The 27461-nt window shown below is 43.2% G+C and overlaps 2 protein-coding genes across 2 annotated transcripts in view; one reads left to right on the forward strand and one right to left on the reverse strand.

Moving 5' to 3' along the window:
• Nucleotides 1-27461, forward strand: part of GORASP1 (golgi reassembly stacking protein 1) — a 737102-nt gene that overhangs the window by 360715 nt on the left and 348926 nt on the right. The gene's annotated exons all lie outside the window — the stretch shown is intronic.
• Nucleotides 9479-10540, reverse strand: CCR8 (C-C motif chemokine receptor 8). Its single transcript, XM_049766433.1, has one exon. It carries the CDS (start codon nucleotides 10538-10540, stop codon nucleotides 9479-9481), a length of 1062 nt encoding a protein of 353 aa, XP_049622390.1.

The raw sequence follows: 27461 nt of genomic DNA on the forward strand, positions 1-27461 counted from the left end.
AATTTTTTTAATATAAATTTTTGCATTGTGGTTTATAGCACCATTGCTGATAGAGCTTCATCCATAACACTTTATTAACCTTCAGCACTTTCTACTCATGGTTGAATAGTTCCCTCCACCATAGGCATTTCCCATTGTCCCTCCCACCCCTATCCGTCCCCCAGTTCCCTCAAGGGGCTTGTTTCCTACCGAATCCCAGTTCTCATGCTTTTTGTTTCCATAGTCATTGGCATTCATCATGCCACCATCATTTTTAAATATCCAGAATATGAGAGAACATTTTGTGTCACTCTTTCTCCTTGACTAACTTCACTCAACATGATATGCTCCCAGTACCTCTCTAGGTACCAGCAAAGTGTATGAATTTATCTTTTCTTATTTGCTCCAGCTTTTCTTGGAGGGGGTGGTGGAGGTCATTTTCCAGAGTGTTTGGGGGACTATAAGGTGCCAGGTATCAAATCTGCATAGAACCTGTGGTCCAGGCCCTGAACCATCTCCCCTGTTCCTCCCATTTTTTCTTTTTTTTATTCACTTTTCCTGGACATCTAATCTTTAATTAAATTTACCTTTTTATAATATCAATATTTAGGCACCACGATTACTAATATTTTGTAGTTGGGTTTCAGTTATAAAAAAGAACACCTCCCTTCACCAGTGCAACCTTCCCACCACCAATGCCCCAATCTCTCTCCTCCCCCATCTTCTGCCTATATTTGAGCCAGGCATTCTATTTCTCTCATTACTACCATTGTCATGATAGTTGTTAGTAGACTTATTTCTCTAACAGAACTCACCACTCTTTATTATAAGCTTTATATCATGGGCTGGTCCTTCCAACTCTCATCTCTATTTTCTCTGGATATTATTAGAATAATACCTTTTATTTTTCTTAAATCCCACAGATGAGTGAGACTATTCTGTGTCTACCTCTCTCCCTCTGACTTATTTCACTCAGCATAATAGTTTCATTGTCATTCATGTATAGGAAAATTTCATAACTTCATTTTTCCTGACAGCTGCATAGTATTCCATTGTGTAGATGTACTACAGTTTCTTTAGCCATTCATCTGTTGTCGGGCATCTGGGTTGTTTCCAGTTTCTGGCTATTATAAATAGTGCTGCAATGAATATAGGTGTGCAGAAGGCAGTTTTGTATACTGTGTTTTTGTGTTCCTTTTAATTTATTTTTAATTAAGATTTTGTGTTCACAATATCAGTAATGGTTTCTCAGGTGCATGATTTGAGCACCACACCTATCAGCAGCGAGCTCATCTCTCTCCCCCAAATGCCTCCTCTCAACACCATCTCCCCAAATCCATTGCATGGATCAGTTCTCCTAATCCTACTCTTAAAGATCTAATGCCCTAGGTCCTTTGTCACTCCCTTCAGAGACAGATTATTCTGTATCTATCCCTTTTGCTTTAACTGAGCCTCCCCGCTTTTCTTGATAGATATATTATTATTTTAATTTTTTCCTGTTTCATCTTTAGATTATATCAAGCTGTTCTTGGGGTTACTCCTGACTCTGTGCTGGGTGTGGGATCAGAACATGTGTGGGGGTTAAGTTCCAACATGAAAAGCATGTGCTTTGCCTGCTGTATCATCTCTTCAGTCCCCACAGATATTTTTTGTTTGTTTTGGAGTCACACTCAGCTCTGCGCAGGGGTAACTCCTGAATGCACTCAGTGATCACTCATGGCAAGCTCGGGGGACCCTATGGGATGCTAGGGATTGAACCTGGGTTAGTCCAGTGTCAGGCAAACGCCCTACAAGCTCTACCATTGCTATGCCCCACCCAGCATATTCCTTTTATTTGTTTCTGTTTGGGAGGCATACTGGGGGATCATCAGGCTTACTCTCAGATCAGTGCTCAGGGGTCCCAGCGATGTCAGAGATTGAAAAACAGCCCCCTGGGGCTGGAGAGATAGCATGGAGGTAAGGCATTTGCCTTTCATGCACGAGGTCATCAGTTCGAATCCCAGCATCCCATATGGTCCCCCGTGCCTGCCAGGGGCAATTTCTGAGCATGAAGCCAGGAGTAACCCCTGAGCACTGCCGGGTGTGACCCAAAAACTACACAAAAAAAAAAAAAAAAAAAAAAAAAAAAAAAAAAAAAGAAAAACAGCCCCCTGCATGAAAAGCGCTGTTCATCCTATTAAGGTGTCTCTGTCTTTACCCACAATTTTTCTTTGTACAGATTTACAAGAATGAGCTACAAGTATTTCCATCTTGTAGGCAATGGCTGTTATACCAGCTAGTGAGAGGTAGGCGGCGCTAGAGCACATCTTCGAAATCTTGTTCAGAGACTTGGTTCCATTCCCATCAACGCACACCCAGGAACACACACAAACACACACCAGAACCCAGATACACACACAGCAGAACCCAGGTACACACATACTCACACAGCAGAACCCAGGTCTCTCTCTCTCTCTCTCCTCTCTTCTCTCTCCTCTCCTCTCCTCTCCTCTCCTCTCCTCTCCTCTCCTCTCCTCTCTCCCCTCCTCTCCCCTCCTCTCCCCTCCCCCCTCCCCCTCCCCCTCCCCCTCTCCCCTCCTCTCCCCTCCCCTCCCCCCTCCCCCCCTCCCCTCCTCCCTCTCTCTCTCTCTCTCTCTCTCTCTCTCTCTCTCTCTCTCTCTCTCTCTCTCTCTCTCTCTCACACACACACACACACCCCGAACCCAGTCTAATCTTGATCCCCAAATCAGAGCAATGCAGTTGACAAATAAGAAAATTAAAGTGGGCCCGGAGAGATAGCACAGCGGCGTTTGCCTTGCAAACAGCCGATCCAGGACCAAAGGTGGTTGGTTCGAATCCCGGTGTCCCATAGGGTCCCCGGTGCCTGCCAGGAGCTATTTCTGAGCAGACAGCCAGGAGTAACCCCTGAGCACTGCCGGATGTGGCCCAAAACCCCCCCCCCAAAAAAAAAATTAAAGTAAAAATAGAAAGCTAGAGTTGGCCTCCAGTAGCACACACAGCTAGTAAAAGGCTAGGTGTGTGTTTTTTTTTTGTTTTGTTTTGTTTTTTTTTACTATAGTCATAATCATTGACCTTTGATACACACAAAATTGTTCCTGCCTTCCAGATGGGCCATTAGGCAGTTGGTTTGAGCAGGTGGGACAGACATCTTGGCTCCCCCCTGATCCTCATTCATCATACAAATGATGTACTTGTCACGCAGACACCAGGGGGAGGGAAAAGCTAGGGTGGAGTCTTTACGTGTTTTGCAGTGTTCACTAGGAACAGGCTGGCGTGCTTCAGGACCAGCTGTTAGTACATCCCACTTCATGAGGACTTCCAACTGGCATCCCTGGTGGGGGAAAGATCCAAGCCGGTGGGCAGAGGAAACCCCACCCCTGTTTGCCCCCAAACATAGATTTAGTGCAGTAGATTGAGCAGGTGGCCATTCGGAGGCAGGTAGAGGAAACCCTCATCCCTGCTTGCCCCCCAAAATAGAGTTAGTTAGTAGAGTTAGAGTTAGCTGGATCCCCTTCAGTGCTGGCCGCTTCAAGCCAGGCCAGCAGGGTCAGAGCCTTGCGGTGGACTTGCCTTTGAAGCAGGAGGCGGAACCCCCCTTGGCAGCTTTGGGCTCTGGCATAGCGGTTTGACAGCTTCTTGGGTTTATAGTCATCAACTTGAAAAACTCACTAAAGATTCATGAGGAAATGCTGGCTCTGGGTAAGGAAGAGACACGGTAGGCAAGAGCTTGTGCTTAGCCCAGAGCATGGTGGCTGGCACTTTCGAGTACCCCCAAACAACCCCCGCCCCAGCACTAATAAGAACGTGCTGGTTAAGTGGCTACTTCAGTGTAGGTGCCTAAAATGTGTCTATCTTTCTGTCCCCTCACTAGGTCTCTCCTGTCCTCATCATTTCAGCTCAGCCAGCACTGAGTGAATGTCTCAGTGGGAAACATATGGTAGTGGAGGGGCCGGGCAGAGAATTCAAGTAGTAGTATATATGCTTAGAATGTGTGAGGTCCTCACCCCAGGCGTGACTTCCTACTAGGTAGAAATTATAACTATATATAATATTTCATATGAGTATATATCATATATATCAGTGTATATATACATCATGTATGAGCATACATCATGTATACATATCAGTGTATATATTATATACATCAGTGATGACTGATGGAATGTTGTTGAAAATGAATGGGAAATTTGTAAAAGTTGATTAAGGATTCTTTAACATAGAAACAGAAAATAAACAAATATACGAATAAAACTACACGCAAATAAAATATACGAATAGATATAAAAGCTACAAGATATAAACAAGAAGATTTTAAAATGCAGACACTAGAGTTCAGCGGGGAAGGAGAGAGAGAGAAACAGAAACAAAGAGACAGAGAGAGATGAAGAAGTATAAAAAGTGAGTTTAGGGGCCAGAGAGATAGCATGGAGGTAAGGCATTTGCCTTTCATGCAGGAGGACGGTGGTTCGAATCCCTGCATCTCATATGGTCCTCTGTGCCTGCCAGGGGCGATTTCTGAGCAGAGAGCCAGGAGGAACCCCTGAGCGCTGCCGGGTGTGACTCAAAAACAAAAACAAAAAAAAATAAGTGAGTTTAAGAGCTTGTGAGCAGATAATGGAGCTCAGTTTCCCAGGATTTAGGACGGTGGAAGAGGAGAGGTGGAGGGCACAATGTGGATTGGATGAGTCTTGCTGAAGATTTTTTTGGTGGGGCTGGAGAGATAGCACAATGATAAGGAGTTTACCTTGCATGCAGCTGACTCAGGATGGACCTAGGTTCGATTTCTGGCATCCCACATGTTTCCCCCATGCTTGCCAGGAGCGATTTCTGGTGCAGAGCAAGGAGTAATACCTGAGCACTTTTGGGTATGGCCCCAAAACAAAACAAAACAAATCAAAAATTCAGAAATAAGATTTTGGTTAGTGATTTGTTTAGGTTTGAGGGATGGGAGTGATTTTTTAAAGATATATTAAGTAATAATGGACCTAAATTTCAATCTCCTGCCTGATAAAGGAGCATTATTTTTTTATTAAATATATATTTTTATTTAAGTAACATGATCATAGTTGGGTTACAGTCACAAACAGAACACCCCTTTCACCAGTGTAACATTCCCCCCTTCTCCCTTCCCATCCCCTGTCTGTATTCGAGACAGGCATTCTACTACAGTTATTTTTTTTTCACAGAATTATTTATGGTACATAGTGACAGCGAATGAGGGGCACTCCCACCCCCAGTGCTGTTCTCCCTCCACCCCCGTTTCCAGCATGCATCTCATATCTTCCTTCCTTTCCCCCCAGAATACTAGTGCAACTGGTCTCCACTTTATAGCTTGTTGTAGATTATCTATTCTGTTGTCGTTTGTGATAAAAAGGATAAAAAAAAAAAAGGAAGAAGAGAAATAAAAGTTTGGCCGCAACTACCAAAAAAAGAAAGTGAAAAAGAAAAAAAAGGGGCCAGGCGGTGGCGCTAGAGGTAAGGTGCCTGCCTTGCCTGCGCTAGCCTAGGACTGACTGCGGTTCGATCCCCCGGCATCCCATATGGTCCCCCAAGCCAGGAGCGAGTTCTGAGCGCATAGCCAGGAGTAACCCCTGAGCATCACCGGGTGTGGCCCAAAAACAAAAACAAAAACAAAATGCACCCAGCTAATAAGAAAAAAGAAAAAAATATCACCAAATAATAACCACAGGAGTGAAAAGGAAAGAGAAAAGTGGAGGAAAGAAGAGAAGGAAAATAAAGTAAAAAAACTAACAAATCAAAACAAAATAAGAAAAAGAAGGGGTTCTGGAGTGGCAGGGTTTGGCGTTCCCTCCACTTTTTTTTTTTCATAGGCACAGTAAGCATTGGGGGGATTCAGGGCTTCTCCATCTTTGAAGCATACCATCATGGGATCAACCCCTGGCTCCATAGATACTCATTACCTCATCCCAAGGGCTTTTTATGTGGTGCCAGAAAACTTTCCTCTCAGTTGTGGGTGAGAAAATGAGGCCACTGTGGCCAGCGGTCTTGGCATTTGCGCAGGTCCTAGGACAGGGTCTAGGTTAGAGTCTGTACGGTTCTAAAGGTTCTGTTCCATCATTGTTGTTGTAACAGATGTATCTGTAACAGATACCCCCTGTATTCATTCAGTCCCCAAGGTGAAGTATGGGATATTATGGATCTAAGGGTTTTGCTCAGGCTCTGTTGTCCAAGTTGGGCCTCTGCAATAAGAAATCCTTTTTTTTTTTTTTTTAAATAAGAGTTCTGGTCTACAGTCTAGGGCTGGGTTTTCCTTATAGGTCCCAAGGAAAGTTCTGCCCAGTCACAGCTGTCAAAGTCAGTTTTCTGTACATGGCACTCTTATTTTTCACAGTTCAAAGGAGAATACATCTTCTGATTTCCATCCAGTGTTAGGTGAGGTGATAAGACAACTTGGTCTTGGGTCAAGTTGTCATTTTCTCATTGTCATAGCATAACTGGTACAAGTTGGTGCCAGAGTATTTTTTAATTTTTAAGTGTGGGCACAGTAGTTTACAGACAGTTGTTAGTAGGAATCTGTACATGAAATAGTCCAACATCATATCCCCCACCTAAATGCTCCTTCTGAGGTTGCAGAGCAGAAGTCAGAGCAAGATTGATTCTTCCTTCGTTTGGCTCCCCTTGACTCCAAATCCAGACTCTCTCCCCAGATCTACCTTTTCACACATTGAAGGTCATCAGTGGCAGGCAGGGTTCCCCAAAATCAGAGTCTGGAGGAAGAAGACCAACCAGGGTGTCCGACATTTATTTGACAGTCCTTTGACCCTCAGTGTCTGGTGAAGGGGGCATGGGGGCATGACAGGGATGATACAAATGTGAAAATCAGGAAATGAAAAGAACTAAAAAACTTCGTTCAGCTTTTCATGCATTCGAAAGATAAAATGAGGGGCCGGGGAGATAGTATGAAGGTAAGGTGTTTGCCTTTCATGCAGAAGGACGGTGATTTGAATCCCAGTATCCCATCTGGTCCCCTAAACCTACCAGGAGTGATTTCTGAGCGTAGAGCCAGGAGTAACCCCTGAGCACTGCCGGGTGTGACCCAAAAAAGAAAGAAAGAAAGAAGGAAGGAAGGAAGGAAGGAAGGAAGGAAGGAAGGAAGGAAGGAAGGAAGGAAGGAAGGAAGGAAGGAAAGAAAAAGAAAGAAAGAAGAAAGAAAGAAAGATAAAATGAAATAATTCCATAAAAATCACAATTTTCGGGGCCGGGCGGTGGCGCTAAAGGTAAGGTGCCTGCCTTGCCAGCGCTAGCCTTGGACGGACCGCGGTTCGATCCCCCGGTGTCCCATATGGTCCCCCAAGCCAGGAGCAACTTCTGAGCACATAGCCAGGAGTAACCCCTGAGCGTTACCGGGTGTGGCCCAAAAACCAAAAAAAAAAAAAAAAAAAAAATCACAATTTTCTCCAATAGAGGCAAGCAAAACTGGATCAACATAACTACTCTGTCCAAGAAATTGTAATCTGAAATCCTCTTACAAAGGGAATTTGGGAATCTTGACTTCAGAATTTCCCAAACATTTAAGGATATAAAACCTCTCCCCACTTCTCCCACCCAATTTTACAGAGGAGTGAAGAAAGGAATCCTTTCCACACTTGTTTATTGTGTATCTGTGGTGCAGGGATTGAGTCTAGGGCCATATGCAAGGCAAATGCTCTACTGCTGAGCTACAAACCTGACCCCTCACCTTAATAAGATTTTTGTTTTATTTATTTATTTGTTGTTGTTGTTGTTTTGGGGCACACCTGGTAATGCTCAGGGGTTACTCTTGGCTAAGCGCTCAGAAATCGCGCCTAGCTTGGGAACCACATGGGACACGGGGAATCAAACTGTGGTCCATCCTAGGCTAGTGCGGGCAAGGCAGACGCCTTAACGGTTGCACCATTGCTCCGGTCCTACCTAAGATTTTCAACAGTTCAAAGAACTTACTCCTTGCTTATGGTCAGAGATTACTACTGGCAGTACTTAGGGCACCCTATGTGGGGTGTAGTTCACTATATACAAATCAAGACTATTGACCCCCTGTACAATCTCTTTCAGGTCTTTAGAACTATTTTTTAATTAATAAATGCTATAAACAAATCATGTGAGATAGTTGCAAAGTCGTCCATGACTGACTTTCAGTCATACCATTTAAATATCTATTCCTTCATGAATGCGCATTTCCCACCACCAACGCCTACAGTTTCCCTTCTGTGGACACCTCCCTCTCTATCGCGGACATTTTCCTTCTTTCTCTCTCTTTCCCTTTCCTTTTAGGCACTGCTGTTGGCACTGTTGTTTGTGAAGGAGTATCGTACATATCACTGTACCTCCTTTTAGCACCCGCTTCTTGTCCAGAGTGATGTTGAACTATTCTTTTCTAGAGAAAATGTAGGTCTTCTTAAGATTTAAATAAAAATACAAACAGTGAGATTCATTCAAATTACTAGAATAACAGAAGAGGTTCACAGTCACCTTAAGTGTTAAGGAAAAGACACTCGAGACCATTTAAATTGGCGATAAAAGGATTTTGAAACACGGGGTGGAGGAATTGAAATAGTACTAGGCAGCTATAAAATAACAGCTTCAAAATGATTGTAAACTCTCATACTGCAATTTAAAAAGTAAAAATTGAAAGAGAAATAGGGCCAAAGAGATAATATAGGGGTTATTATCTTGCCGTGCATATGACTTCAGCAGTCCTAAACCAGGTTCAAGTTGAGGCACTATAAACAGGTCCCTGAGCACCACCAGGGGTCCCTCAGGGCTGGAACCTGAGCAACTTAAAACCCCAAGACAATTTTAAGAAATTCAAATATAACATTGCTTTCGTTGAAAAATGAATTAAAAATGGTCACCTAATACTAGGCCAAAATCTAAGAAAAATAAACAATACATTATACTTAGTAGTAAAATATATAGATGGGGAAGGGGGAGTTTGGTGTATAATAGGGGTGCTCACAGCTTTCTGCTGCCTCTAAGATCAGGTAGGTTTAGGGAACCTTATATAAATGCCAAGGATCAAATATGGGTTGGCCATGGGCAAGGCAAAATGCCTTAGACACTGTATTCTCTCTCTCTCTCTCTCTCTCTCTCTCTCTCTCTCTCTCTCTCTCTCTCTCTCTCTCTCTCTCTCTCTCTCTCTCTCTCTCTCTCCAGCCCCAGAATAAATACAATAACTTGAGAAAACAATGGCATACTCTTTAGAAACTAAGTTCATGAAACATCCTGACATGGGTATCTGTGTCTGTAATTTATATTTTTAATTCGTATCTGTAATCAAATTTTTAATTTGTATCTGTAAAGTTTTAATTTTAATTTGTATCTGTAATCAAAATTTTTAAGAAGAGCATTCCTTTATATTGCTTCATAAACCAATGTAATGTGTGGGGGGCAGAGTTGAGGATCAAACCCAGGACTTTCCACATGCCAGGAGCAAGTCCTGATCTGTAAAGCACTTTTGTCGTCCAACAGCAGAGAGCTGGTGAAGAGAGGGTCTTGCTCCTCACAAAATGTAGTCCGCACTGGAAGATCGGGAGGACACCTGGTGGGAGGAGGACTTTTCCCCGCTTTCTCTCGGGACAGGCATCCCAAGGTAGGGGGAGACCAGGCTGAAGCTCTTCTGGAATATTTCAGAGAGATGTTTCTTGAACTTCTCACCCAGGAAAGCATAAATCACAGGGTTCATGCAGCAGTGGGTGAAAGAGATGATTTCTGTGACATGGGTGGCATAAATGAGCCGCTGACTTACAGCGCACCCATCCAAGACATGCAGATCATGCAGGGACATAAGGAAGAGGACCACGTTGAAGGGAACCCAGAAGACGAAGGAGGTGACCACCACGATGAGCACCAAGTTGATGGCCTTGGCCTTGTTGTGGTTCTGGCAGTGCTTCAGCTGGTGCAGGATGTTGACGTAGCAGAAGATGAGGATGCTGAAGGGGACCAACAGGCCCAAGATATTCATTTCGAAGTGGATGAAGAGCTTCCACTTCACAGTCTGCTGGTCATAAAAGGAATAGCACTGGCGGACGCCATCTTCCACGTCCACTTGATAAAACACCAGCAAGGGGCTGGTGGCCACGAGGGCGGTCAGCCACACAATCAGACTCAGCACAATGCCCTTCTGAGCAGTCCTCACTCTCAGGGCATACACGGTGCGGACGATGGCCAGGTACCTGTCCACACTCATGAGGGTGATGAAGAACATGCTGCTGAAGAAGCCGAGGTAATAGGAGCCAGAGACCACCTTGCACAGGACTAGCCCGAACACCCACTCGTCCAGCAGATAGTGGGTCTGAAAGGGGAAGGAGAACACCAAGAGCAGGTCGGACAGGGCCAGGTTGAGGAGGTACACGTCGGTGATGCTCCTCAGCTTCTTGCAGGCTACCAAGACTAGGATGACCAGGCTGTTTCCCAGGAGACCAAAGACGAACAAGAGGCAGTAAAAGGTGGCAAGCAACCACTTGCTTCCATTCTGGATCACTTCCCCACTGCAGGGACTTGAATTGCTGTCTGGATAGTAGTAGTCAGTGCTGCTCGCATCAGGGTCCGCTGTGGAATCCATGGGGGCTAGGGAACAGCTGCCAGGGGGTACCTAAAGGAAAGTCATTCCTTAAACACTTGAAATTTAAAGATGAGAATCAAGAGGACCAGGGAGATAGTATGGAGGGTAAGACACTTGCCTTACCTGCAGCCCATTCTGGTTCAATCTCCATGATATATAGGATTTCCCAGGCACCACCAGACCAAGAGTGATTCCTGAGTAGAGTGAAGTATGCTTTCACTCCAAACTAGAAAAGAAAGTAACTGGGACCAAAATATGTCCCCTGCTAAAAATTCATATGTTGAAGCCCCTAAATCTGTCAAACCTAATGTCCTCTTCAAAATCGTATGTTGAAGTCAGTGAAGGATAGTACAAAAGTACCGATTACTTGCTTTGCATGCATCTGACACTGGGTTTTATCCTTGGCAACACATGTTTCCACAAGCACCTCCAAGAGTAAGCCTTGAGTTCAGAGCCAGGAGTAAGCCTCAAGCACTGCTGAGTGCGGCTCAAAATCCAATAAATCAAAACAAACAACAAAAAATAGTGTGTTGAGCCAGATATGTAGTGTAAGAGGTAGGGCACTTGCTTTGCATGTGGCCAACCTAGGTTCCATCCTCAGTACCACAGATGGTCCCCCGAGCATTGCCAGGAGTGGCAACAAACACCATCTGGTATAGTTGCCAAAGAAAAACCAACAATAACCCCCCCCAAAAAACAAAAAACAAAATCACATGTTGAAAAACCTCAGATTCCATGGTCATTGTAAGGAGGTGGGGGCTTTGGGATGTCAATAGCTAAGAGGAGACTGTGATTTTTCTGAAGAAGATGGTCACCCATTAGTAAGAATCACAGGAAGGGGGGTGGAGAGATAGCACAGTGGTAGGGGGTTTGCCTGGCATGTGGCCAACCCAGGATGGACCTGAGTTTGATCCCTGGCATCTCATATGGTCCCCCGAGTCTGCCAGGAGAGATTCCTGAACACAGAGCCAGGAGTAACCCCTGAGTGCTACCGGGGTGGCCCAAAAACCAAAAAAAAAAAAAAAAAAAAAAAAAAAAAAAAGAATCACAGGAAGTTTTTTTTTCCCCTCTCTTTGCTCTGTTCCTTTCTCTTATCTTCAAAAAGTCAGGAGGACCAGAGAGAGAATACAGCAGGTAGGGCGTTTGCATTGCATGTGGCCAACTGGGGTTCAATCTTTGGTACTCTATACAGTGCCCCAAGCACCACTGGCTGCAGAGTGCTGGGTGTGGTCCCATCCCTTTAAAACAAACAAGCAAACAGACAAAACCAAACCAAAAAGAGGCAGAAAGATGGTAGCGATAGCTTAGGAGATGAGGTGCTTGATTTGAATGTGCTTTCTTTGATCATGATCCAAATTTAATCTCCAGCACCCTCTAGGTTCTCTGAGCACTTCTCTGACCCAACTCTGCCACCTGCCTTATGCATCCCCCCGAAATAACCCAGAAAGAAGAAGAGAGAGGTGGTGGGACGTGGTTTAGTGGGACAGTGCATGCTTTGCATATGTGAGGCCCTGACTTCCTCCCTGGCTATGAACGTATATAAAAAGAAAAAGAAAAAACGGGAAAGAAGAGGCACCAGCACAGATGCAGACATGTGTCTTTGTCTTTGTTTTGCACACAGCAGAGAGCAGGTATGGAGCCCGCAAGAACCATGGCCGTCCCCCAAAGCGAGCCCTGAGGACTTGCTCCTGGACCTCCAGCCTCCAGAACTGTGAGGAAAGTTTCTGTTGTTTAAATTAGCCTGGGGGTGTTTTATTCTGGGAGCTCAAGCAAATATAGGAACCCGAAGGGAAGTCTGTGATTTATGCTTGCTTTTTCTGTGAATCTGAAAACTCTCTAAAGAAGAATAAACCCAATTAAAAATGAATATCTATTCTTCTTCCTTAATAAATTGTCATATTTGTTTGGGCTCTTTATTCTTTCTCTTCCCCTTTGTTCCCTCACATTTCTTTCTTCCTGGCTCTTTCAAGAGAGAGTAGGTTAAAGTTTTCCCTCAGTATCCCTGGCACTGGGGGCATAGCCCCAAAATAAAACAAAATAGACACAGATAAGTGAAACTAATTTAAAAAAATCAAGTTCCCCCTTAACTACACAATCTACCTCCTGGCCCGAGCAGCCACTTAAAATTAAGAGTGAATGTATCATTCCAGCTCCACCTCATGCCTTTCCATACTTACCTATCTATCCACAAACAATATATAATATCATCTTGTATCTTGTATTTACTTTTAATTTACATAATTGATGTATATATATATGGTACAATATGTCTCTTGTTATGGCTCTAGTTTTTCTTCTTCTAGGATGTAATTTTAGAAATGCAATCACATACTTCTTTTTTTGTTTGTTTCTTTTTATTGGGCCACACCTGGCAGCACTCAGGGATTACTCCTGGCTTTGCTCTCAGAAATAATTCCTGGCAGGCTTGGAGGGATCATATGGGATGCCGGGGATTGAACCAGGTTGGCCACGTGCAAGGCAAACGCCCTACCTGCTGTGCTATTGCTCTGGCCAATAGGCTCCGTTTTCGTGGAAGCCACGGGTGGTGGTGTTTGAGGTTCCCTCCTTGGCACTGTGCTGTGCTGGGAACTGAACCGAGGTTTTCTGCATACAGAAAATGTGCCCCAATCATTAAGCTACCTCTCTCTAAAGGGACACATGATACTAAAATGTTTCCTTATTAAATTCTTTTTTTTTTTTTGCAGTGCTAGGTACTGACGACATGACATTATACATATAAAGCAAAAGCTCTAATACTTAACTACTTACCTGCCCCCCCTTCGTTTTTCTTTCTTTCTTTCTTTTCTTTCTTTCTTTCTTTTCTTTCTTTCTTTTCTTTCTTTCTTCTTCTTTCTTTCTTCTTTTCCTTTCTTTCTTCTTTTCTTTCTTTCTTTCTTTCTTTCTTTTCTTTCTGTCTTTCTGTCTTTCTTTCTTTCTTTCTTTCTTTCTTTCTTTCTTTTCTTCTTTTCTTTCTTCTTTCTTTCTTTCTTTCTTTCTTTCTTTCTTTCTTTTCTTTCTTTCTTTCTTTCTTCTTTCTTCTTTCTTCTCTCTTTCTCTTTCTTTCTTCTTTCTCTTTCTTTTCTTCTCTTTCTTTCTTTCTTTCTTTCTTCTCTTTCTTTCTCTTTCTTTTCTTTCTTTCTTCTTTCTTTCTTCTTTCTTTCTTTCTTTCTTTCTTCTTTCTTCTTCTCTTTTTCTCTTTCCTTTCTTCTTTCTTTCTTTCTTTCTTTCTTCTTTCTCTTCTTTCTTTTCTTTATTTCTTTCTCTTTCTTTCTTTCTTTCTTTCTTTCTTTCTTTCTATTTAAACTGCACTGAGAAATCACTCCTGGGGGTCTTGGGGGCTCACGTGGGGTTCTGGGGCTCGAAACCTGATCGACTACTTACTGCTTCATCCCAAGTTCATTCCTTTTTTTTTTTTTTTTTTTTTTTGGTTTTTGGGTCACACCCAGTAGCGCTCAGGGGTTACTCCTGGCTCTATGCTCAGAAATCACTCCTGGCAGGCTCGGGGGACCCTATGGGATGCTGGGATTTGAACCACCGACTTTCTGCATGCAAGGCAAATACCTTACCTCCATGCTATCTCTCCAGCCCCCAAGTTCATTTTTTAACTACTTTTCTGAGTACAATCGGTAAGAAATTAAAAAAATTCAGTACAAACGGAATATCAATCATACGAGCAACAAACATTTCCTGGGAAGGCGGAGTGCAGAAAGGACTGGAGTGTACACGCCTCAGGTGGAAGATCCAGGTTCAGGATCAGCCCCACACGGTCCCCAGAGCACTTTGGAAAGTGGCCTCCAAGTACCAAACTGGGAGTAGCCTCCAACTACTGCCTGGTCTGGCCCAAAACTAAATCAGCAAACAAAATTTGCTAGGAATAAACCTGGTTAAAAAAAAAAAAAAAGAATGACAGTTCAGGGGTCAGAGAGAAAGTACAGTGGATAAGGCTCTTGCAAGCCGTCAGCTTAGGTTTGATACCCCAAAACTAATATGGTCCCTCAGGCATCACCAAGAGTGATTCTTGGGCCCGGAGAGATAGCACAGCGGTGTTTGCCTTGCAAGCAGCCGATCCAGGACCAAAGGTGGTTGGTTCGAATCCCAGTGTCCCATATGGCCCCCGGTGCCTGCCAGGAGCTATTTCTGAGCAGACAGCCAGGAGTAACCCCTGAGCAATGCCGGGTGTGACCCAAAAACAAAAACAAAAACAAAAAAAAAGAGTGATTCTTGAGCACACAGTTAGGAGCGACCCCTGAGTACTGCCAGGTATAGCCACTCCCCAAAGCAAAAATGTTACTATTCAGTTATGTAAAAAAAAATATAATAAAAAAAGAACCTACAAAACTGCTGAATGACATAAAAGAAGAAATAATTAAAAGAAAATACAAATAGTATTTATTAAAAAAAAAGACTGAACATTTGAAACATGTGGGCTCTGGGTAGAGTGCTAGTATTTCAACTGGTTGACCCAGGTTTGATCCCTAGACTCTTATGTAGCCAGTAGTGCAGAGCCAGGAGTGATCTCTGGACACTGAATGCATCGAGGGAGGCCCCAAAACCAACAAAACAAAAATTTTAGACATATTGTTTGGGCTGGAGCACATGGTTTGCATGTGGGAAAACTGAATCGGATCCTGGCACCCTGTGGTCCTCTGAGCACTGCCAGAAATGAAGCTCCCACCCCAGGATGGATTCAAATGTGGCCCAAAACACCACTGCAAGTGGCCCCCAAACCAAAACAGTAACCAAGCACAATCATTCTAAAAAATATATACATATATCCAAGGCAATTTCTGTTTTTGTTTAGTTTTGTTTTGGGGCCACACCCAGCAGTGTTCAGGGGCTACTCCTGGCTCTGAGCTCAGAAATTGTTCCTGGCAGGCTCCAGGGACCATATGGGGTGCTGGGGATCAAACCCAGGTCAATAGTCTGCAAGGTAAACATTCTACCACAATTTTTTTTCTTTTTTCCCTCAAGGCAATTTCTAAAATACAGTGGGTTTTTTTTAATGGCATTTAACTACTAAATACTCAGACTCCTCCATCCATCAGGACCCCTATTTTTACTAGAAATGCCAACCAGTCATTTTACTGATACCAGTTTCATCTAAATATGGACCCAAAAAGAGACTGAAAAACATTGTTTCTGAGGGGGTCAGGGGATGAGAGAGAAAGTCTAGTGGTTAAGGATCTTGGCCATGCAAGCTGCCAGCCTGGGTTTGATCCCCAGCAACTCAAATGGTCCCTCAAGCATCCCCAAAGTGATTCCCGAGTACCACCGAACTGGGGACCATGTGGGGCTAATATTGAACCTAGTGCACACGAGGAGTGTCCACTCCAGTCCTTTGAGGTTTCTCCCAACCTCCTTAGCAATTTTTGTTATTTGTATGATGATATTCCATTTCTACTGAATTTTGAAATTCCTTACTGGTAATATTCAGCTCAGGAGCGAAGAGCCAGAAGTATCCGCTGCGCAATGCCTGGGGTAGCTCAAAATCTGCGACCCCTTTCCAAGAACAGTTTCTGAACGACGAAGCTAGATTTGTCACCACAGTTTCTCAGACCAAGCCTCCCTCCTGCATCTTCTTTCCTGTTTGTACTTACAGTTATTTCTAAAGCAACATTAGTTCTCCTTCCTTCTGTTTTGACCTAACAGTCTGGAATAAGAGTAGGTTTTCGGGGTCAGTAGGTAGCTTAAAGGGTTAGAGCACGGGCCTGGAGAGATAGCACAGCGGTGTTTGCCTTGCAAGCAGCTGATCCAGGACCAAAGGTGGTTGGTTCGAATCCCGGTGTCCCATATGGTCCCCGGTGCCTGCCAGGAGCTATTTCTGAGCAGACAGCCAGGAGTAACCCCTGAGCAATGCTGGGTGTGGCCCAAAAACCAAAAAAATAAAATAAAAAAATTAAAAAAATGAAGGGTTAGAGCACATGCAGGGGTCCCAGGCTTAATCTCCAGCACCTCCTGGTCTCCAAAAACCATGCTGGAGTCACCTCAAGTACTGTGCCGGACACCCCCTAAATCTATATACATATATATTCTTTGTCCTCATTGGCTTTCCCTTTAATGTCCTCCAAGACATGAAAGTGACCCTTGCAATGCTGTCCTTCCTTCCCCAAGGATGCCTTTTAGTACATACCTTAATTAGATATTTTGTTCTGGAGGTGTCTGACTTGCTAGTTCTCCAATGGTGTGCAGCTCAATGGTTTAAACTGCCTTTGAGGTAAGCTTATCTTTTGTGGTATGTAGCAAGCAGGGCAGGGACAAACCCTTTTACAGTGATTTTACTGAGTAAGTGACTTTACCATGTTCTTTTCTTCAATGATAGCAGGGAACAAACATGAATAAAGCTTTACATTGCTATCTTTTATACTAATACCATTCCTCAGAGTCTGGAGGACATTGAGTTGAATAAAAGTCAGTGGTCATGTCTGTAGATGTTTCTTTAGTACAAAAGAAATGCTACAATCATATTTCAGGCTGTGAAAGAAAACTAATGTAATCTTGTTCTTTATTTCTTTTCTGTTTGTTTGTTTTTGTACCTAGAGATGCTTGTGGGATATTCCTGGCTCTGAACTCAGGAATCAGGCCTGGTGGGCTCTGGGATGTTGGTGATTGAACTCAAGTCAGCAAGATGAAAGGCAAATGCCCTTGTCACTCTTCTATTGCTTAGGTCCCAAGGAAACTAACTTAATTTTGATCTCCCTCCCACTAAAGTGCTCATGACCATCCTTAATGGTCCTTTAGTCCAATATTCATTGTTTGGTAATTAGATTTATTATCCAAGAACAAGGGTTTTCATCGTTAAACATGGTCTATTTCCTTGTCATTTAATCACTTTCTGTTCCACAAATGAGTGAGATCATTGAAACGTGCCATTATTCTGATTTATTTCCCTTCGCACAATAGCCTCCAGTTCTATCCATGTTGCGGTAATGAAACAGTCATTTAAGAAGATGGCAAAGGGGCCAGAGCAATAGTACAGAAGATAGGGCGTTTGTTTTGCAGGCAGCCAACCCGGCTTCTATCTCAGGCATCCTATATGGTCATCAGAGCTTTCCAGGAATGATTATTAAGCACAGAGCTAGGAAGAATTCCTGATTCTATTGGATGTGTCCCCCAAAATAAAACAAGACAAAAGAAAAATATAAAAGAAGATTGGAAAGGTTTATTAAAACTGGAGTATTGATACTCGTGAGTATTTACCAACTAAAATGAAACATATACATAAAGAACCTGAGTACGAATGTTCAGAACACCATTGCTTGTAATTATTAAAATTTGGAAGCAGGACCCGGAGAGATAGCACAGTGGTAGGACGTTTGCCTTGCACGCAGCCGATTCAGGACAGATGGTGGTTTGAATCGCGGCATTCCATATGATCCCCCAAGCCTGCCAGGAGTATCCCTTGAATGCTGCAGGGTGTGACCCAAAAACCAAAAAATAAAAAATTGGAAGCGTCCTAAGTGTATATTGTCAAGTATGAAAGATTCCCCCAGTTTTGGGGGGACCAGAGTGATAAAACAGCTGGTGCTTGCCTTGCATGCACTAACCTGGGTTTGATTTCTAGCACCCCATGTGGTCCTTCAAATTCACTAGGAGTGGTATGTGAATGCAGAGCCAGAAGTAAGCCCTCAGAACAGCTGGGGTGGCCATTCAGAAAACAAACAGCAAAATCAAAATATTATGTGTCATATGATTTCAACCACAATATTATCTGGAAAAGGCAGAACAAGAGAAAAAGCACTTGTCTTTTTTCTCCAAACCACACAATCAATTTTAATTTCTTAAGCATTAGAGCTTTGCATGTAAATATTTCTTGCAATCCTCAAGAACTCACGAGTTAAGGTATAATTCTGTCTCAGAAGTAGCAAATCTCACCAGAATGCTCTCAGTTTTCCCATACATGGTATTACATTTTGTCAAAATTCAGAGATTTAAAATATTTATTTTTGTCGATAAATTTGTTAAAATGTTATAGTAAGAGGAATATTAGGACAACAAATAAATTTAAATCTATAGTGGGTTTTTTTGTTTGTTTGGGTTTTTCTTTTTGGTTTTTGGTTTTGGGGCCACGCCCAGCAGCGCTCAGGGGTTACTCCTGGCTCTTTGCTCAAAAATCGCTCCTGACAGGCATGGGGGACCATATGGGATGCATCATATAGTTGACATAGTTGATCATATCACATTTGTTTCCAGATAAGTGAAAGCAGTTATTGAAAAAATAAAATGGAAGAGAATAAAGTTAAAGAAAGAAAAGTACAGTAGCAAACAATATGAAAATTATTGTCTCTCCAATTGTCATTAAAACAATGGCAGGAGGTTTAGAAAGCTCTTATTGGCTGTCCATTGTGCTAAATTGATGTGTTCCTATAAGAATGATAGCATTGGGCCCGGAGAGATAGCACAGCGGTGTTTGCCTTGCAAGCAGCTGATCCAGGACCAAAGGTGGTTGGTTCGAATCCCGGTGTCCCATATGGTTCCCCCGTGCCTGCCAGGAGTAACCCCTGAGCACTGCCGGGTGTGACCCAAAAAAACAAAACAAAACAAAACAAAACAAAAAAAAGTAAAACTTTTGGGGCCGGGCGGTGGCGCTAAAGGTAAGGTGCCTGCCTTGCCTGCGCTAGCCTTGGACGGACCGCGGTTCGATCCCCCGGTGTCCCATATGGTCCCCCAAGCCAGGAGCAACTTCTGAGCACATAGCCAGGAGTAACCCCTGAGTGTTACCGGGTGTGGCCCAAAAACCAAAAAAAAAAAAAAAAAAAAAAAGAATGACAGCATTAAACATATGAAATTTTCCAGTGATTCAAAGAACTAGTACTGATACTATGAATTTAAGGGATATATACCCAGCCTCCAGGTCTACTGGAAGAAGGAAGATATGGGGGGAGGGAGAAATCACTTGTCTCAGATGCTGTATACAGTCAACTTGGATTCAGTCCCCAGCACCACATAGGCTCCATCAAGCACTGCCAGGAGAGAACTTTGAGACAGATAAGCCCTGAATACTGCATAGTGTGGTCTCAAAGTAAAAACAAACAAACAAATAAAGCCCCAAAAAATTGATCAGTGGTTGCAGGAGTTCAGATAGGAAGAGAATCGCAATATCTATGAGCTATTCTGCATGATACTGTAATTACATTTCATTGTGCATTTATCAAAACCCATAGACTATGTAACACAAAGAATGAATTATAATCTAAACTATGGGTTTTAGTTACTAATATATCAATACTGATCTATCACTCTTAATAAATATAAAAGCTAAGATTGTATGTAACCTCAATCTTGAGAAAGAACAAATCTGAAGCATCATACTCCTGACATCAAACGTTATTACCGGGGCCGGGCGGTGGCGCTAAAGGTAAGGTGCCTGCCTTGCCTGCGCTAGCCTTGGACGGACCGCGGTTCTATCCCCCGGTGTCCCATATGGTCCCCCAAGCCAGGAGCAACTTCTGAGCACATAGCCAGGAGTAACCCCTGAGCGTTACCGGGTGTGGCCCAAAAATTAAAAAAAAAAAAAACAAACAAACGTTATTACCAAATATTTGCATAAAACAGGCCCACAGATCAACGGAACAGAATAGAAACCAGAAATAAGCTCTTGCGATTATGATCAATGCATTTACATCATTTGAGTCAAGATTATACAATGGGAGATAATCCTCTCCAATAAATGGTGGAAACTTTGGATAGCCACATGCAAAAGAATCTAGCTGGACCCCTTTCTTATATTACACAGAAAAATGAACTCAAAATGGGTTAATGATTTGAACAGAAGCTGTGACATTCCAGAAGAAAATATAGCTAGTATGTTGCTGGACATTTATTAGTGTCTCCCCTTCCCACCCACTTTTAGTTTTAGTTAGCTGAGATCCTGGCACAGCTAAAGAAGTTAAAACTCATTCAATAGCTTCTCTGTGCTGAATTTTTAAAAATGTGCCAGCTCCTCTATAGAGTTCAGCCTAATTAAGTCTTAGGACAATTCTTCATGGTAGATTTTTGTTTTGTTTTAGAAAACTGAAACTCAGAGAAGTTAGGTAATTTGGAAATGGCTATTTAACTAATTAAACTTAGGGTTAGATTTAAAATCTAGGTCAAAAGGTCAGAGAGACACAGGCTTGATCCCTAGTACCATATAATTACCCAATAATTTATAGAAGTGAGAACTGAACACAAAGTGGGTAGTAGCTACAAACATCGTAAGCGTTATTTCCCCTCACCCCAAGGCATTAAAATGCCTTTTTTTGTTTAATAAAGGCTTGGGGGACCATATGGGATGCTGGGGGTCGAACTTGGGTTGGCCACATGCAAGGCAAATGTCCTATCCACTGTGCTATTGCTCTGGCCTCTCTTTTTTTTTAATGGATATAACTACATTTTATTGTATGTTTACTTCCTTAGTAGTTATAATTCTTAGTGTTTACATTTGTATATAGAGGTAGCCCTATCCTCCTCCTTTCTTTTCCTTTCTTCCTTTCTTTCTTTTTTTTAAATAATATATTTTATTTAAACACCTTGATCACATACATGATTGTGTTTGGGTTTCAGTCATGTAAAGAACACCACCCATCACCAGTGCAACATTTCCATCACCAATGTCCCAAGTCTCCCTGCTCCCCACCCAACCCCGCCTGTACTCTAGACAGGCTTTCTATTTCCCTCATACATTCTCATTATTAGGATAGTTCAAAACGTAGTTATTTCTCTAACTAAACTCATCCCTCTTTGTGGTGAGCTTCCTGATGTGAGCTGGAACTTCCAGCTCTTTTCTATTTTGTGTCTGAAAATTATTTTTGCAAGAATGTCTTTCATTTTTCTTAAAACCCATAGATGAGTGAGACCATTCTGCGTTTTTCTCTCTCTCTCTGACTTATTTCACTCAGCATATTGGATTCCGTGTACATCCATGTATAGGAAAATTTCATGACTTCATCTCTCCTGACAGCTGCATAGTATTCCATTGTGTATATGTACCACAGTTTCTTTAGCCATTCATCTGTTGAAGGACATCTTGGTTGTTTCCAGAGTCTTGCTATGGTAAATAGGGCTGCAATGAATATAGGTATAAGGAAGAGATTTTTGTATTGTATTTTTGTGTTCCTAGGGTATATTCCTAGGAGTGGTATAGCTGGATCGTATGGGAGCTTGATTTCCAGTTTTTGGAGGAATCTCCATATTGCTTTCCATAAAGGTTGAACTAGACGGCATTCTCACCAGCAGTGGATAAGAGTTCCTTTCTCTCCACATCCCCGCCAACACTGTTTATTCTCATTCTTTGTGATGTGTACCATTCTTTGGGGTGTGAGGTGGTACCTCATAGTTGTTTTGATTTGCATCTCCCTGATGATTAGTGATGTGGAACATTTTTTCATGTGTCTTTTGGCCATTTGTATTTCTTCTTTGTCAAAGTGTCTATTCATTTTTTCTCCCCATTTTTTGATGGGATTAGATGTTTTTTCTTGTAAAGTTCTGTCAGTGCCTTGTATATTTTGGAGATTTGCCCCTTTATCTGATGGGTATTGGGTGAATAGTTTCTCCCACTCAGTGGGTGGCTCTTATATCCTGGGCACTACTTCCTTTGAGGTGCAGAAGCTTCTCAGTTTAATATATTCCCATCTGTTAATCTCTGCTTTCACTTTCTTGGAGAGTGCAGTTTCCTCCTTGAAGATGCCTGTAGTCTCAATGCCCTGGAGTGTTTTGCCTATGTATTGTTCTATATATCTTATGGTTTTGGATCTGATATCGAGGTCTTTCATCCATTGGGATTTAACCTTCGTACATGATGTTAGCTGAGGGTCTAAGTTCAATTTTTTGCAAGTGGCTAGCCAATTGTGCCAACACCATTTGTTGAAGAGGCTTTCCCTGCTCCATTTAGGATTTCCTGCTCCTTTATCAAAAATTAGGTGATTGTATGTCTGGGGAACATTCTCTGAGTATTCAAGCCTATTCCACTGATCTGAAGGCCTGTCCTTATTCCAATACCATGCTGTTCTGGCCCCTCTTTTAAATAATTTTTAATTCAATCATTATGAGAATCACAGTTACAAAATTGGTCATGATTGAGTTTCAGTTATGCAATGTTCACCCACCCCTTCCCCAGTGCACATTTCCTGCCACCAATGTCCCAGTTTCCATTCTCCACCACTGTTTTCCTTGGTTGTATAACAGATCTCTAGGTTATGAAATCACTGCAACTTATGAATTTCCACCCCAAGGTGGATGGATCTGATGCAGGTAGCCGTGAAGGAGTAATAAGCCAAGCCAGTCAGGGGAGAGTCATGGAGTCAGTTTGCTTTTCATCTCGTGGTATCTCTGCCTGAGCACACCAAGACAAACTGCTGTTTCTTTGTTCTCCCAGAACCATATCACCAGGTGGGGCAGTGCTTTTACATATCAAAGAGATAGGTTTAAAGAAAAGAGGAAGATGGTGGGACACCTTTGTTTTGGATTAATAACTGGGTCCTCTTAGAGTAGACATTTTTATTCTTTCTCTTATTTCCTTTTAGAAGTTGTGGTTTGCAATATTGTTTCTGAAGGGGTAGCATGCATATTATTTTCCCTTCTTTTAGCACCCAGCTCTTGTTCAGAGTGATTATTTCCAACTGACAAGGTCGTAATGGTTCCTTCTCTGTCCAAACTCCCCCTGCTCACAAAGCCCAAACTCGTTAGAGCTGTTGGCCTATAATGTTATGTTAAATTTAATATTGCATTTATGGAGTTAACTATTTCATCAAGAAAGCCATTTGAGGGGCAGGCGAGGTGGCCAGTAAGGTGTCTGCCTTGCAAGCGCTAGCCCCCAAGCCAGGGGCGATTTCTGAGCACTTAGCCAGGAGCAACCCCTGAGCATCAAATGGGTGTAGTCCGAAAAACCAAAACAAAAACAAACAAACAAACAAAGAAAGCCATTTGAGGATCCAGAGCGATAGCACAGAGGTAAGCATTTGAGGGTCCAGAGCGATAGCACAGAGGTAAGCATTTGCCTTGCATGCTGACAACCCAAGATGGAGAGTGGTTTGATTTCTGCCATTCCATATGCTCCCCCAAGCCTGCCAGGAACTATTTTTGAGTGCAGAGCCAGGCGTAACCCCTGAGCACCACCAGGTGTGACTCAAAACAAAAAAGCCATATGTGCTTGTGTATGTGTGTGTGTGTGTGTGTGTGTGTGTGTGTGTGTGTATGTGTGTGTGTCACACCTTGTCACACCTTGCAGTGCTGGTACATTGCTTGGGGGATCACTACTGATGTTACTCCAGGAACCATGTTGCATAGTGTATAAAACCTTTATTTTCGGATGCAAAGCATGCACACTAGCCCTTTAAAGTATGTCCCTAGAAGCACCCCACCTCAAACCACAATACACACTTTAATTAAATCTCCCCTGACTTGAGAAAAAGAAATAAGCCCCTAGAATGTGGAATAGAGTCAAGGCACTCCCAAAGATCTCTAAGCAACTCACTTTAGGTCTGCAGTTCATGCAGAAGATTATTGTATTTATGACCCCAGTGTTTCATCCCTTTGTGTCTCGGGAGTGCCTTTTCTCTGCAATGAGACCTATGGTCTCAGGTGATATCAGCAAGGCTAACGTGACAGGGAATTGAAAGCACTTTCTCATTCTTGTAACTCTTCCATGGCAATATACCATAAGCTTGGATGTTTAGTAGTTCTAGCCAAAACAAAGAAAGCAAACCAGGCAGTCACTTTTATTAGCTCCCACAGTTGCAGAATCTCTTGTAAGACTAAACCTGCCCAACTTACCAGCCCAGATATATGAATAGCAAAGTTGATATTATCAGATGCAACTAGGTTTCTACCCCATGTACCCTCACATACGTACTACACAAGGGTTGTTGGAGGAAACACTAACTTATTCAAGGGGTCTTGCCTGAGCAGAATGAGCGAAACTGAAAGGGCAGCCTTCTGTGAGGAACATTTTCCTAGGGGCATTATGGAGAGAACCTCCTTAGAATTAGGAGACTCTGGGAAACAGTATGGAAAAGTGTGGGAACAATAAAAATCCTAAGCAGCTGGGGGCTGAAGGGTAGGGCACTTGGTTTGCACATGGCTGATGCAAGCTTGATCCCAGGTGTAGAATGAAAAAATAATGTCCACGAGTTTTTTGAGGCTCCCCAGCACTATGTTTATAACCCCTCAAAGCAGATGGGTCTGATGAAGCAGGGTGGAGAAATAATACACCAAGCAGTCAGAAGAGATATTCATCAGAGTCAGCTCGCTTTATTCCTCTGCCTCTTTCTTTTCTTTTGTGCTTGCTTTCTTGCACAAAACCAGGCTATTTATTTTATTACCCAGAACCCCACCCACCAGGGTGGAGAAGGTCCTTGCAATCCAGGTGGGATTTTACATACCAAAAAGAAGAGGTTAGGGAAACAGGAAGTTATGGAAAGGGTCACAATCAGCAACCCACATGCTCCTCTGTGTCGTGCTAGGAATGCTCTCTGAGTGCAGGTCTAAGCCATGAGCACCACTGGGTGTGTTCCAAAAATTAAAAAGAAAAAAATCCTAAACATCATTCACTGCTGCTTAATTCTGAAACTTCGGTCATGATTGTAGCTCTCAAATCACCCGCTTGTGGCTTCTTTGTGTGTAGAATGAGGCTCATTGCTTTCTGCTGGCATCCGTCCATGTGAGAACAAATCAGGACTTTCAGTATGAAGTGGGGAGTCCAGGAAAGGCTGCGGTTCATATCAGTGCTTGTGATCCTCAGTTTGGACATGACTTGCCCCAAATCTGGAGTAGAGGCAAGCAGGGACCTATCTTCATTCCATGAGAGTGATGAGAAAAATTTCCCACGTTCATGTGTGCAAGAAAGAACACACTGAAATTAAGAGAGAATGGGATAAGCATGGGACACCTCCCCAGTGGCCTCTGCAGCCATGCAAGAGAACCCAGGCCTCAGCTAAAGGTAAAGTTGGTGGCTGCTGGAGAGGTGGTGCAAATGCCTTCCAGCACCAGCCTGCCTACTTCAGTGTGGAACACACGTCAAAGTTACCCAAAGTTGTTTCAACTTTTCATTAATTATTATTTTTGGCTGCATCCAGCTCAGGATTTTCTCCTTGCTCTGCACTCAGAGATCTTCATAGTGGGCCTGGGGGCAATTTGGAGAGCCAGGAATAGAGCCCGAGTTGGCTGCATACAAAACAAGCACTCTATCCACTGTGCTCTCACTCTGCTCCCCCTACAAAATTGTTTGTAAGTATAAGATTTTTTTTTTTTTTTGGTTTTTGGGCCACACCCTGTGACGCTCAGGGGTTACTCCTGGCTATGCGCTGAGAAGTTGCTCCTGGCTTCTTGGGGGACCATATGGGACATCGGGGGATCGAACCGCGGTCCGTCCTAGGCTAGCGCAGGCAAGGCAGGCACCTTACCTCCAGCGCCACCGCCCGGCCCCATAAGATTTAATTTCATATGATATCTGCACAAATATCTGGTCATTGAAAAATCACAATATTAGAGGAATAAAAAGCAAAATCATCACATTTTATCTGCCTTTTTGTTAGAATGATTGTCTCATCTAACATGATTATTTGAACTTCTTTTCTCTGCCTTCTCCTTTCCCACCTCCTCCTTCTGGGTCAGGGCTTTCTCCGAGGCCTGCACTCAGGGATCACTTCTGATGGTATTCAGAGCACCATATGCAGTGCAGGGAATGAACTCAGGCCAATGCAAGCACCTTGACCCTATCCTGTCTCTTTGGCTCCCCCAAGATTTCTTCTATAGAGTTAGGACAGACTCGTGAAAGCATGAGCACAGAGTTTCTTTCACCCACTGAGATTAAGGCAGTGGAGAAAATGGGAAAGAGCCAGAGCCCAACAAATCCTTCAAGGGCAAATTTCTGGTTGCTGTGGCACAGAGGTCTCGTTATGCCAACTTCACTCTGGGGCCGCGCCATCCTTCCAAGCCAACACCTATCATGGCCTGTCCCTCTGATGGAGGACAAATGACAACTCTGCCCAATTTGTTTACTTGTGAAGCTGTTTCTTCCACTTGGGAACTGGAGCCTCTTTCCACCATTGCTCCCCAGAGCCTTGCTAGATAACTGTGGAAGTTCCTCATGGAGGCAAAGGGCAAGATACCATTCCCTTCACTGGAATTCACCTTCCTGGTTTAGATGCCATTTAGAATGGCTATGCATCTTCTATGCCTGTTATACAAACTCCATCTAGTCTCTCTCTACCTATTTCTATTATTTTTGGTTTCATGAATTGAGGGTTATACCTCCTGTGCTCAGGATTGCTGCTCACTTGGGGTTCAGAGTTTGTTCCTGGCTGTGCTCAGATGACATATAGAGTTGGGGATCAAACTCAGATCTCCAGAATTCAAGACATGCATGCTCTGTCCCCTGAGCCATTGCTCTGGTCCCACTGCCAATGGTTTCATCTCTTACAAATGAATATCTGCTGGTGCCCAGTTCAGACCTGGGTAACCCCCATCGCCAGCACTATTTTTGTTCCAACACCCTCTGGGGGAAAGCCCTGCAGCCTGAGAGTTCTGTGAGTGATTATTATAGACCAATGAGCAGGCAGTGACATGTAGAGCGCTGACTAATGTCACCATGGTGGAAATGATGATGCCTGTGAGGAAGGAGCCAGGAGCCCCTCTCCAGCCCCATCAGGCTGTTGACTTAACAAAAATTTCCCCAAGTCCAATTCTAGTTAAGTCAGAAGTCTAGCCGGAACCAGTAAAGAAGACACATTTTTTGGAGGTTGGGGGTTGGTTCTCCTCAGGGGGATTTGTGAGATTACTACTTGGTCTATGCTGAGTGATACTTGAGGCTGTGAGATGCCAGGGATTGAACCTGGGACCTTTTGTATACATACAACCTGTGCTCCAGCCCTTTGTGCTATCTCCTCAATTTTCAGGAGGGGTACTTGTATGCCCAGTGCTTTGAGTTCTGGTTGAGTAAAATCAA

This window comes from Suncus etruscus, chromosome 20, assembly GCF_024139225.1.
Source record: "Suncus etruscus isolate mSunEtr1 chromosome 20, mSunEtr1.pri.cur, whole genome shotgun sequence".
In the NCBI taxonomy this organism is placed as follows: Eukaryota; Metazoa; Chordata; class Mammalia; order Eulipotyphla; family Soricidae; genus Suncus; species Suncus etruscus.

What these genes read in the sequence shown, in the direction of transcription:
- CCR8 (XM_049766433.1), bottom strand. Translation starts at nt 10,540, where the DNA reads ATGGATTCCACAGCGGACCCTGATGCGAGCAGCACTGACTACTACTAT.